Source organism: Falco punctatus (genome assembly GCF_963210335.1).
Source record: "Falco punctatus genome assembly, chromosome: 14".
NCBI classification, from domain to species: domain Eukaryota; kingdom Metazoa; phylum Chordata; class Aves; order Falconiformes; family Falconidae; genus Falco; species Falco punctatus.
This window is the reverse complement of record NC_137594.1, coordinates 10,804,151-10,817,571: the sequence shown is the minus strand read 5'-3', so window position 1 is coordinate 10,817,571 and position 13,421 is coordinate 10,804,151. Positions and strand designations below refer to the sequence as shown.

General features: G+C 38.1%; 1 protein-coding gene across 2 annotated transcripts in view; it reads left to right on the top strand.

The window, feature by feature from the left end:
- CMTM4 (CKLF like MARVEL transmembrane domain containing 4) overlaps positions 1–13,421 on the top strand; it is a 55,735-nt gene that overhangs the window by 28,456 nt on the left and 13,858 nt on the right. For both annotated transcript variants that reach the window (XM_080411201.1, XM_080411202.1), the window contains exon 2: positions 2,365–2,541. In XM_080411201.1, coding sequence (XP_080267327.1) covers positions 2,365–2,541 — 177 coding nt within the window. The remainder of the gene's footprint in view (positions 1–2,364; positions 2,542–13,421) is intronic.

The following is a 13,421-nucleotide window of genomic DNA, read 5'->3' as shown; positions in this document are numbered from 1 at the left end:
GAGCTTTGACTACTAAGATGGGTATGTTATCCTTGAAGCAATTCTGTCTGATATGGAGAAGAGCCAGTGTAAGATTTTTATCAGCAAAACAACAGAGACTTCCTCCTTATGCCAAGTAGCAGTTGCCCAGCATAGTAGTGATTGGTTGTGCCAGAACTTCTGGCTCCTTCAGCCTAATGTTGGTGGCACAATTCAGATTTGTTCATGTTTTTTGAAAGTGAACCTAATATTGCTTGGGCTTGTACTACACTGTTCCTGGAGAATATTGCGGAACCATTTCTTTTAAGAGAATAAAAATTTCAAAATGTCATAATATATCAAAAATAGTGGCAAGAACAGTGGAGACTTTGTTATATTGGAACATCTAAAATATCATTTTGGCAACTAACATGTACCGTTAATACCTGATACTGATCCTGCTTGAAACAGCTATTGTTTTTTTTGAGGTTTTCTTTATTCTTTTTTTTGGTGAATTGTGTTCAATGTAACCTTCAGTTATGAGGCTCGTGTTCACAGAAAAAGTGGACTTCCTTACATGCTAATACTGTAAAATGAAGCTGATTTCTGGATAGTTTTTTTTGTGTGTCCTTGCTGAAATCACAGTTTGATTCTAGTTTACTGAATGTTCCATTTCACTGCATATTTCTTCTTATTTTTTTGTACAAAGTAATTAAATGTCAAAGATGCAATCTGAAGTTAAGTGTTCAGTCACAGCGTATCCATTCAGAATGTTTGCTGTGAATTGGCTTGCTCTATTAGCTGGCAAAAATTAGTACAGCATGCATTTTCTTAAAGAGAGCGTGCGAAGTGAAGTGTGAGAGACTTTCTACCCAAGTGTGAGGGGTTTTTATTAACTTGTTTTGCTATATTTTAATCCATTTTTAAACTTAAATTAGCTACTGTATTCTGAAGTATGTGGCAAACAAAGCATGCAGGGTATTTTCCTTTACTTAGAATCACTGCTGATGTTAGTGACAAAAATGGTAACTTTTTTCAAAATCCTTTTTCTTCATTTTGCTAGCTTTGTTATAGGAGGCAAGGACAAATTAACGGAAGAAGCATAAAAAGTGCTGAAAGAAAGTATATTTGCAAAACATTATTGAAATTGGCAAAGAAGGATTTAGCAGAAATTGAATTGTATTGTGGCTTCTGTCGGTCGTTTAAATCTGTGTTATTTGTGCAAAGCCTTCGAATTATGAATATTTAGCTCTGAGGCGGCTATCTTCTTCGAGTTCTTAATTGCCAAATTTAAGTGACTGACTTCAGTCTCAGTAGATTTTTGCGGCAGAGCAAAAAAGTGTTCTTTCTGAAAAATGTAAGTGGGTGGGTGGGGAGGTTGTTGAACTGGAAACCAAAGCACAACATTCTTAGGGCCTTACTTGCTTGCCATGGAAAATGTAAAAAGAAAAAAACCCACAAAAAACCCAATACACAAAAAATCTCCCAATGATAAACAAAATTGTCCATGCAGCTGTTTTTCTTTTACCAGTTACATGTAAAGAGGAATCAGTTTGAAACATACTGACCTATGTAAGTTGTGTACTTTGTGGTAGCTAATCAGTGGGTTTGTCCTTTGGTCAGATTTTTAAGTATAGTGAATTTCACTGTTTTATGATAAATAGTAAATTTAACACTTGTCTTGCAAAAGTCTGCATTTGTATTAACTCTATCAAGATACCTTCTGAATTTAGTGTGACTAACAGTTAGCCCAGTTGGGTGTGTTTGTGGCACCAGGAGTTTTTCCTTCATCTATTAGCTGTTCATTTTATTCTTACAAGGGAATGATAAAATACGTTTTTATATGAAATAAAGTGTATTGATGATAAAGATGAGAAAGGCGGACATTTTTGGAGGCTGGTAGAGGGCCTGAATCTATTTTGATTGATTTAGATCTCAACTTTGTAATGAAATTTAAATAATGGCTTTATTAAAATGTCTTTCACAGTCACAGTGTATTAATACTTTGTAATTGAGTCTGAGGTTGGCCTAACAGACAAATGCGTTCCATCTTTAGGTTTTGGAATACCATATCGTGAATGAAAAATGAAATAGAATGTTTGAGGTGCCACTTGCATATTAAGCCAGTGGCCTGAAGGGGTTTCATGGTCTTGGGTGTCTCAGTTGTGTTGATGTTAGACTTTTTGTAATTTTGCTGAAGTGTATTTTGTTGAACAGAAGATATCCAGAAAGTCTTGCATTAATTTGCTTTTGTTTTTGCTCTTTACAGTGCCCTGTTATAAACTAAAATCACACATTCCTGAGTGTAAACTGATCATGTTCCCAATGGAAATTTCAGGAATACTTGTGGCTACTTTGAAAATGTGGAAATCTATTTATTTTTTTTCCACTTGTTTTTCTTCCTAGGTTTTGGCACTGATCGCATTCATCTGCATAGAGACCATCATGGAATGCTCCCCTTGCGAAGGCCTTTATTTCTTTGAGTTTGTGAGCTGTAGTGCATTGGTGGTTACTGGAGTTCTGTTGCTTATGTTCAGTCTAAATCTTCACACAAGGATACCGCAGATCAACTGGAATCTTACTGTAAGTTTGTACAAATCCTCCCTCTGTTAAAAATAGCTGCAAATCTGTTTTTAAGTTTGGTCTTGGAACTTTTATTTTCTGCTGTTGTTTAAGGTTGCGTATGAGTGTTCTTTATGCTGAGTAAAGTATGCGTTTTACTTAGATTTGTTTAGATATATATATTTATCAGCAGAATGAGCTTTGAAACGTAGCAAGATTAAACTACATAGAACTAAAAATTGTCTTCTGGTAGATTCTCTTTGAAAGGAAGAATTTCCTGCTAATGCCAGCAATTACTGTTTGTGAATGAAGTGGATAAAAATGCAGCATGTTGTTACTTAACTTTGACAGATGCTGTATTTACAGTAGCCTGTTGTTCTCTCTTATGCTGTTTTTTTGGTGGTTTTTGTTGTTTGTTTTTTTTTTTTAATTAGGGCAGCTGTGCTACATATATTTTTCTTACAGAGATTAATGCAATCATGGGGTAGTAGTGTAAAAAAAACTAGTGCTTTCTGTGAAAATTGGATGTTTTGAATTGATTACACATAACTATGAAACATTGACTGACAATGCTTAATGTGTTCTCAAATACGAGGAGTTTTAGGAGAAGAACTGCTGGCAGTGCACATTCCTTTTGTAAAAGTCTCTATTTCCATGCTGTATTATGAGTTAAACTTTCAGATTGGGTTGCATAAACACAAGTCACAAAACCAACATGTTAAGTCACTCTAAGCAAAAGATCTGTCAGCTTCAAGGACAGTATTTATATCAACTTCTTCAGATGGGACAGATGCATATGTGCCTATGTTCTGTTTTATTTTATAGTTGTCATTTTGTAAGTACTGTTGGAGACCAGTCCCAGAGGTGTTTAGGCTTCTGTGTGATTTTTTTTTTTTTAATTGTTGCAGTTTATTAATATGTGCAGTTTGCCATATGTGCATTTGTAAGCCTAAGTGACTTACCTGAAATTAGATGGAATGTGGAATTAGATGATCCTTTGTACCTTGTTGAGGAGCTCTTCCTAAGAGTACTTGGTGGACAGATTCGATGGACTGAGAACTATGAGTGATAACTAGGTGGGGGAGATCAGTAGCAAAACAAAACCAGTGGAACCACTGGAATATTACTGGGTTGTCTTGCCTTTGCTCCTTTTGTCTACATCTTGCCAGTGTTGTTACCACTTACCTTCGTGGCAAGCTGAAAAGCAGCAGCTGCAGAGAGAAGGTAGTCTCTGTTTCTGTTGCCAGCTTGGCAGTTTAACGAGCATCATAACAACGTGGCAGCTCATAACAGCAATTGAGGAGCATCTTTTTATACCACACAGTTCTGTATGTACTAGTAGGATGTACCAGAGCATGATAACAAGTGTGTATAGGTGCATCGGTGTCATATAAAATACATGATGGTTTTGCTGGTGTCGTGCGAGTGGTTTCACACTGAATACTAGGTCCAGCTTGGGTTCAAAGTAAGTTTGACTGAGATGTTTTATCAAACGGCCATAGTGGTGTGCATGGTGCCTGTGTAATGACTTCACATACGCTTGGTTCTGTATGTCTGTACCTTTGGTTCTGTTGTTGAGCCCTGTGGCACACTTATACTGCCTCCCAGAACGCTTTGACAATGTGTTGAACATGCAGAAGCACAGCAGCCTAAATGCAGTGCTCTGCCTTTCCCCCAGATAATGCAGCAGGTATCAGTGTGTAACTGGTAGGTCCTTTCAGCCACTCTGACTTCTTACAGTATTTTGAGTGCCAAGAATTACCGCTTTGAGTGCAGCATTCCTTGTCTCGGCACAGCACTCCATTAGAGATATTCAGAGAAAAGAGGGTTTAAAAACCCAGCCAGTTGTGGTGTGGGGTTTTTTGTTTGTTGGGTTTTTTTTGTTTGTTTGTGTGGGTGTTTTTTAAGAATTTTGATTTTTAGGGCAATGGTCATACTCTGAATCCCCTACCTAAATGGCATGGAGCAGCATGACATGGTCGGGCAAGTGGAGTACAATGCAAATGCTTTTCGTTTAGTTTACATTGCTGCATATTGCCAGATCAATAGTGGTAGAAGTAAATTGTCATGATCTCGCAAATCTCATTCTTTTAGTTATGTACTGAAGATGAAATGCTTCTTCCATCATTATACCGAAGATGTCTAAAGAAGCGAGAACTGGAAGCTTCTGACTTCTGTTAACTGATGAGACCATGTCTCCCATCCTTCTTCCTGGTATTGCTTACTGATTTTAATAATTGTTAGTCTGATCAAACAGTTACTCTGAGAGGAGTGTGAGAGTATCTTCGTTATTCAGATCGCTGTTTGCTGTTGCACATACAGAGTGGGAGATCAAAAGCTGCTGCTAAAACACCTATGGGAGATTACTTTGGCAAAGTTAGTAGGAAATCTAAGAATGTGGAGTTGTGGCTAAATTTTTTGGGGGCTTATTTTGGCGTTCTGTTCTTTACAGTGTAGATGTATACTCCACCATTGTTTACCTCTTTCAATATTTAGTACTTTTCTGTGTTTTGGTGGTTATTTTGATCATTTTGCAGCTTGTGTATATTACAATTACCATAGGAGCTGCTTTCTGCACAAGACTTCCCACTCCTGAATGCTTTAGGAGGAAGTCACTGCTGCTTGTATATAACTTCATTAATGTACATGCTTTACAAAAAGGACTTTATAATGGATGTTTCCCTTGTGAAGAGTCTCAGACTTGGCTTTTAGAAGCTGTGTGAGAAGAAGCAGCTGCTACGGTGCTTGAAAGAATTTAGTAGTCTTAAATTTAGGAAGAAGGCTTCCTTTAAGAACAGCTACTTGAACAAACTTCTTAGGTACCGTTTGAAACCACTTGCTTTCAAATGATCTTACATATCAGAAAGTATCAGGCCATCAGCTGCTATTATCCAACACAGGATTGTTTCCTTTAATACTTTATTAAAATTAGACTTCTTTCTAATGTGTTGTGGATATTGTCTGATGTCCACAGTCCCTGCTTGGAATGAAAATGTGGATCAGTATATACTGGCACTGAACAGATATGCAGATTTAAAAAATTGTTTTAAATATATATTTTTAGCTGTTTGGGGAGAAGAGTTTTGTTTGGATCCCAGAAGACTTGCCAACTGTTCTCATGTTTTCCTGAGGTAAACATGAAAGAAATGTAGAGATGGTAAGACAGGAAAAATCCTTGCTTGGGTGTGCTGGAAAGAGGCAGGTCTGTTACAGTAAGATGAAAGAACAGTCACTTGTTGTGTTGTGCAGCACTATGAATATTATGCAAAAATGCCAAAGCTGGGGAACCTGTCAGTGGAAATTTCCATTCCCTTTATGCTATGCCTCACAGCTCAGAGGGAACCTATTCTGCAAGGAGACTGGCAAGTGGTGTAGGGGAATGAAGGGCACAGCACAGATTCCTCCTTAACTGATGGGCTGCTGCTTTGAAATGTTTGTTTTCAGAGTTAACTGAATGCTTGCTCTAATTTTATTTGGCTAAATTATCCAGTTTTAATTCATTATTTGAATCTTGTGTGATCTATGGGGAGAGGGTAAGATCTTGCAGCCAAACACGTGTGTGACATGGCCCTCGAAGTAGGGATGGGGTAGGAAAGTTTACAGAAGTTAGGTAGTAGCTTTGGTGTTCTGGTGAATCTGCGTGTGGTTTGCCAGGCTTTCTGACAGTGACTGTCACTGCAGAGTGGATCTGCTATAATGCTGCAGTACCTTTTTTTTCATGGCTGTTAACTGAGATAACTTGGGGAGGGGGAGAAGTGATGGCAAATGGCTGGGAATACTGGAATTTGACAGTGTTCTTGGATAAGAATTTGTATGATGAGAGAAATCTGAGTAGTTACAGATGTGAATCATTGCATCATCAGCCAGTAGAACAGACTATTTGTTTTGTGTGTAGGAAGAAATCTTCTGATAGATTTTGAACATTGATTTTTATTTTCTTTTTAAACATCCACTGGAGTTCTGGTATAATGTATTGTGTGACTCCAAATGCAGAGTTTTTCAGCCTAGAGCAGCCTCAAAGCTGAGGCACAGCACTGAGCACAGCGAGTCCCACCAGGCTTACTAGCCTGGAAACAGTCCCAGGGAAGCACTGGTACGGGGAGGAGACACGAGGAGTCAGGTATGTCTCTTAGAAGACACAGAGCAGGGGCTGTATTTTGTGTTGCCTGGAAATTTATTTCGTCTTTGCAAGCTTTTTTTTTTTCCCCCCCCCCGGTTGTTGCACTGATGAAACCTTATGTGGAAGCAACTGACACCTGAAGCAGTTGGCAGAAAATTTTATGCAGTGCCAGTATGAGAAACTGTCTTATGCCAGCGTTGGCTCTGAAGAGTGTAGTTCTAAGGCCTTCACAGGGTAATCTTGTGTTTTTTTTTAAAAAAAATATTTTTTCTTCTGTTTTGAAAAAACATCTTTGTTTTCTTTGGCTTGCTTAGCTGTTGAATGAGAAATTAAGTCATCTGTCGCATTGATGTTTACTGCTGTCAAAATAGCAAAACCCATTAAGGATAAAAATGAGTATTTTACAAATTTTTTTAAATGTCAGAATTAATTTCCTCTGGGTTAGTGCTCTTCACGGACAGTTCTCATTTGGTGCAGTCTGGTGTAAATGATGCATTATTCTGTAAGAAATGCAAACACACGTTTTAAATACCAGAAATACTCCATGGTTTGGTAGTTACCGCTAGTAAGGTCTGTTGCTCTGTGACAGTAAGAGCTGGGCCTGTCTGTGTGCAGGGCTGCTTATTGAAAAAATATGCAGGGAAAGCAGTGAGGAGTAGCTAAGAAAGAACTGAGAGGTAAATGGGGCAGGTGACCTTCAAGAAAGCAAAATGAAACTGGGATTGTAGAAGCATTTGTTCAGCAATGTGTTTTGTCATTTACAGTGGAGTTAATACATCTGACAGGGCTTGTATTCCAACTCAAAAATAGTTAGAAGTAAATAAAATCATATGAATCTTCATTTTAAGGCCACTTCTTTATTTCTTTAAAGTCATAGCTTGTCCCTGACCTTTCAGAGAGCTGACCAAGGTTTTTGAAAGTTGCTTCTGTTAATTCAGATTTTTTTTTTTTACATACTTTGCTTGAGGTGCTGGAAATAGAAATGATTTCTAGCAGGTGCCAGACACCGGGGACCAAATGGTAGTGCTGAAATGGAGCACCTGCAAATGAATGCTGGAGACTTTTGGAGGCTGCTGTGTGTGACATGGGACCCATGGGGACCTTCAGCCTTGCGCAGGGGCCAGGCAGCGTAGCCCCACGCTGTGAGATGGGCACTAAGGTATCTCTGCACAGTGTGAATCCAGCCCTCTGGGTCACTAGCGTGTTTCTGAAACCGGTGGTCACTGACTATTTTGTCAGGGGGAGGTGATGTTTAGGCGAATCTAGTGTTTTAATAAAGGTTTCTGTACCTATGAAAGCCTAAGCAAATGAGAAAAAACGAGATGGGGATTAATGCCCATGCAGCTAAATTTGGTTCATTCTACCTAGGGCTTATTTTTGCTTGAGAAACCGTGTTTCCATTTTTAATTGTGGTGCAAAATACTCATGCAATGTTTAGTAATGCGATTGTGGAGTAAAATTATGGGAGTTTAACTAGAGGTACTTGGTTTAGAGGACTGACTGGTATGTCTGTGAAATTCGAATCGATAGTTTCATATGGAAACAAGAAAAAGTTCCTAAACCTTTCAAGTAAAGAGGTACTAGTTGGTGGAGAGATTAGGGCTATTTAAAAAAAAAGACACCAAAACAACAACAACAACAAAAAAAACCCACAAAAAAACCCCAAACAACCACCACACTCCTCCTCTCTTCTCCTGCCAACTGAAAAACGAACACCAAAACCCAAACAGAGCTAAAATGAAATTTTACTTTCAACTCTCTCTTTTGTGGAAAATAACCTGGAGAGCAGCAGGCCACTAACTTCTGTCACCTGTTGTGACAAAGTCAAGCTTTTGGAATGTGCAGGCGTCTTTTCCGTATTAGATTCATTTAGCTGCTTTAAAGTCGATGTAAATGTAAGATTTTGGATTTCAGAAAGCAAATGGCAAAAGCAACCACCAGTTTAAGTACCATATTTTTGTTTATACAAATTAAAATTGCAGTATGGCCTTGTCTCCCTTTTAAATAGTACCTGGTCACTTGTGCAGTCTCTTACTTTGCCGCAAAACACAGGGTAAAAAGGCAGATCATGTGTTTTGATTGAATGTCTTTAAAAGTTTGCATGCGTGAAGTCATGGAGAGCAGTGGATATCACTGATGTGTCTGAGCATCAGAGCCAGCTCCTGGTAACGTACTGAACTGGAAGACTGAACAGAAGCTTTCAAAGCTGATGTGCCTTGCAGCTTTCAGGAGTTTCTTAGTGGGAGTTTTCAGGTCTGTTAACAGACCTCTCATTCATAGCACCTATTCAGCTTTTCCATCCTCATTAATCCAGGAACTGTACCTACCCATACCATTAAAAAACGAAAGACCCTAGGATGCTGCCCTTTATTTTCTAGAGTTTCCCACCTTTACAGCAGAATCAGCAGAACAAAAGCCTCATCCTCTTTTAGTATAATATGTGGTCTTGGCATAAACCCATCTTCATCCACAAGTTAAGATGCATCCTGCCTTATGCCCCTTCAGACAGATGGGTGGTGATGGCAGGAGCAAATATATGTCCCTGGATACTCTCCTTTGGACTAAAAGTATTTTTTTGCGAACAGTAACCAGCAAGTGACTAGAAGTCAGTCTTTCATTTTAAATAATTTTGGAAAGAGAAAGGGAGCAGCAGCAGTCTAGAGTGGATTTGATTCAGCTCATGGATTTTGTTCTGTTATGGATGGCAGCTTTGTACAGTATTTTATGGCACAGCATACTGTCTCATGAGGTTGCTGTAATTTCAGCAGAAATTCTTCTATCTGTGTGATGTGGTTTTTACTTTGTCTATAAATATAATAGCAAGAACTTCAGCTATATCATGGCCAGATTTGAAATGGCTCATCTTTTTTCAATTAGTTTATTTTTTTATTGTCACGATTATTCATTTCTCTTACGTGGAAGAAAGCTACATTATTTTAGGGAGTGTCCTTCTTGAGTTCTTGCTGTAGTTCATTTTCTTTTGTTTCTGCTCTGACTTTGTCCAAAACCACTGTATTTTTTCTTTTCTTATCTTTCTGCTCTAAATAGTAAGTACCAATTTTTTGATTAAAACCGTCCACCGATATTTGCATCTGTGATGTTACCATTATATAGGTGTATGAATGTTATTGTTGTGTCATTGCTCCTTAAGCTCCAAACAGTCTGATCCATGGATATGAAAGATTGTGTTAGTGGTAGCTTTTTAAGAAACCAGCCTTACTGTATGAATGTGAATCAATTATTAGTTGCATTAAAAAGTTTTGACTTAACCAGGGAAAATGGAATTGCGGAAATGAGTAAGTGGGAGCCTCAAGGTTGAATTAAAGATTTGAGTTGGTGGATTCTTTGCAGGGACAAACTTGATTTTCTTTGTAAAGAGTACAATGAAATAAAATGCCAGTGATGATGACAAAGTTTCTAATGTACTTACATCTATGGTTTCCTGGAATAATCATGACAGAGGCACCAGCAGTCTAATTTCAGTATTTATATATATGTTTTGCAGTATCTCAAATTTCTTACAAGCAGCCTTCAAGTCAATTTGTAGCGTGGGGACAGATGGTAATGTGTGTCATGCTGTGGATAGGTCTAGCGGTCTTGCTTATACTGTTCTCCTTTGGCAAGATGATAAAACTGGCAGATTCAAAAAGTCAGCAGGTCAGTAGGATTAATTAATAAGCACATCTGACCCCATAAATCATAGAGCATTATGTGTCGTCCACTTAGTCTTTAAGTATGGTACTAAGGAAGTACAAAATGGGTGTCTGAAAAAATATGACCTGGATTATAAGAAGTGAAAAGGTGGAGTATTAAGTACATCTTTGGCTGTTCTGATGGTTGGTTCCCTTACAATTAAAACTTACTTCATTTTGTATATGACTTTTGTCTGAACTTTGCATCTATTGATTTTGTTAAGCTATTAATTTTGTTGTGCTTTTCTATGTTAAACTTGTAAAACAACTAGTATTTTTTGATTACTTGAACACTGGAGTCTTCATGTACACAGCTCAATGTCTTTAATATTCAAAGCAGTTTAGGTTCTTTGCTTCATACTGTGAGAAATTTTCTCCTCCTTTCAAATAACTTTTGTGGCTCTTCTCTGTACCCTGTCCAATTTTTCAACATACTTTTAAAAATGTGGATACCGGAACAGGATGCGGCATTCCAGTGTCCCCTGCGAAGGTAAGATTACCACCTTACACCTATCGTGTGCATATGTCCAGAGGAATGTATAAGTGGGTTTGCTCCCTTTTTTTGCCATGGCATCACATCTTGAGATGCTTACCCCCTTTAATTGCCAAGTTCTTCTGGGTTATTTCTTCTAGAATTTTGTCTCCATTCTGCAAGGCCTTCCTGCAGCTGACAAATGTACTCTGGTCGTAAAATACACAACTTGACCTTGGGTTGAACTAATTTTTTAAAAAGTTATTCAGGAGCATAGCTGCTCTCTCCTCTGTATTTAGTTCCAGCATTCTTGGTGACATACGTACGTTTACTATAGAGGCCTGATGAATGTGTTGAATACTGTTGTCTGGTATCTGTTGTCATGTATTTAGTGACACTTCCCCTCTAGTGAGAAAAGGTTTGTGCCCATGAGAACTGCAGCTCTTGTTTGCAGTCGCAGAAGCACAGTTAGAGCTGTTAAATGTAGAGTTGGGGAGGATACCTGGAGAAATTATGAAATGCCATTTTTTTTCTAGTATCTTCATTTTGTCTTTATCTCTGCAAAGCAAGAAGTTGTATAATAAGAACTGGAATAACTATTTAATAACATTGCAATTTTGTTTAATGCTGTAAGTACCAGATAACATCTGTCTCGGTAAGCTTGAACAGAGATGAAAAGTATCTCTATAATTACATACTGGCAGGTGAAAAGATGGTAGGAGTTTGAGACCCACGGTTTGCTTTTGTTTCCTTATTATTTGGTAAGACAATTTGGGTCTTACTGGGCTTGTGAAATCAACATGTGGGTGGAAATGGCAATGAACAATGGAAGCCTCTCTTTCCTTGGGAAAGTCCCCCTTTTAGAGGAGGACCAGGCCACAGTGGTACATCATACAGTTTATCCCTGGGTACATTTAATTTTGATAACCAGCTGTTGCTGAGTCAGTGCCCTCAAAATAGATAGTTTTCCCTGTGAATAACACAGTGCCAGAAACCGTTGGTTTTTACAGTTACTTTCTAAAGCATTCTCCAGTCATGGCTAGAAAAACAGATGTTTTGGGGGTGGCTGGATGACAATGGTCTTTTCAAAGTCTTTGTGCTGTGTGGCTGGAACATCGTCATGGGTTTCATACCCAGGGAATAAGTTCAGATTTGTATCTTCAGTTTTCTTACCCAGGGAATAAGTTCAGATTTGTATCTTCATTTTTTTAAGCATAACTTCTTACAGCACTTCAAAAGATGCACTTTGGGGAAAAATAAAATAAATTTAAAAAGTCTATTTGTAGTAAGTGGAGGAGTAGGAACAGGAAGCGAGCCTGGCTCGCATGTGAAAGAACAGAGTCAAGTAGAACAAATTTGTCCTTGAATTCTAATTTAAGAGTGGTGATGGGATATTTTTTAATGGTGAAAGTTGGCATGTTCAGTGTAGTTTTGTTGTATTTCTTTTTTTCTTTAACTCAAAACTGTAAGTTGCACAACAAACTTGTATACGGGTTTTCTTTCCATCCCTTTTGTCTGTGATGGTAATTCACCTCACTGTTTTCATGTTCCTTTAGGATATTTGTGCTGAACTGCCATTCCCTGATTCTTCCACAACCTTTCTTGCTCCCTGACTTCACCTATTCATTTAGTTATCATGACAGTCTGTTATTTCCTACATATGTATATTGCACTGTACATACACTACAGAGATGTATCACATTTCAAGAAAAATGGTAAAAGATGCTATGAGTGACATGGTGAACAGCTAGTCCCTAATGAATCTAGCATTTTGTTTCTTTCGTTATTTTCATGTTCCAATTCCTAAATTTTTTTCTCAAGTCAGATCAGATAGTCTTGTATTGACATAGTTATTCTTGCGCTATTAACTGCCGTTCAGAATTCTTATTTATGTTCCATTGATACATTAATGACCCTGCTTTTATGTAAGGCATTGCAGCATAATCTTGTGAACACTGTGACATATACAGTGTATATATGTAACTAAATTGCATGTTGCCTGTCATTTTTCTGTGCTTGGAGCAAAGCAAGAGTTTCCCGTGAACGTAGGTGCCCTTGGGGTATTGCTGTGCATATGTTCTAAAATGTCTGCTTGAAACGTCAATTTTATGCAATAAATATGTAAATACCTGTGTATTCTCACAGTATGAGCAGCTGTTTGTAGAAATAGCATAGAATATGCAGTTTTCTATAATGAAGGCCTAAACATTCATGACGGTTTTTTTTTACAAGTTCTTTATCTGGGCAGTGCATGGACCACTGTTGTGATGTGAAAGATACCGAGGGGTTCCTGGTGTGCTGAAGTTGGATATTCAGGTTACTTCAGCTGAAGCAGAACAGCTTTACTCAGTGTTCATGCTGATAGTACTTTTCTAATAACCCTAGCAGAAATTGAGGTAGCGCATCCAGAATCTGCACTGGTGCTTTCTATGTATGTGCTATTTGACTTCAGTTCACAGACTAATGTGCACACATGGCTGTGTTTCCTGTGTAATAATCCTTGACTTCTTTTGTATCGGTGACAAACTGCATAGAAAGTGGGGAAAGAGTGCTGTAGTTCTTGTTTTTAACCCTCTTCTGTTATTGCTTATAATACAAGCAAGCAAAGAATCATTGT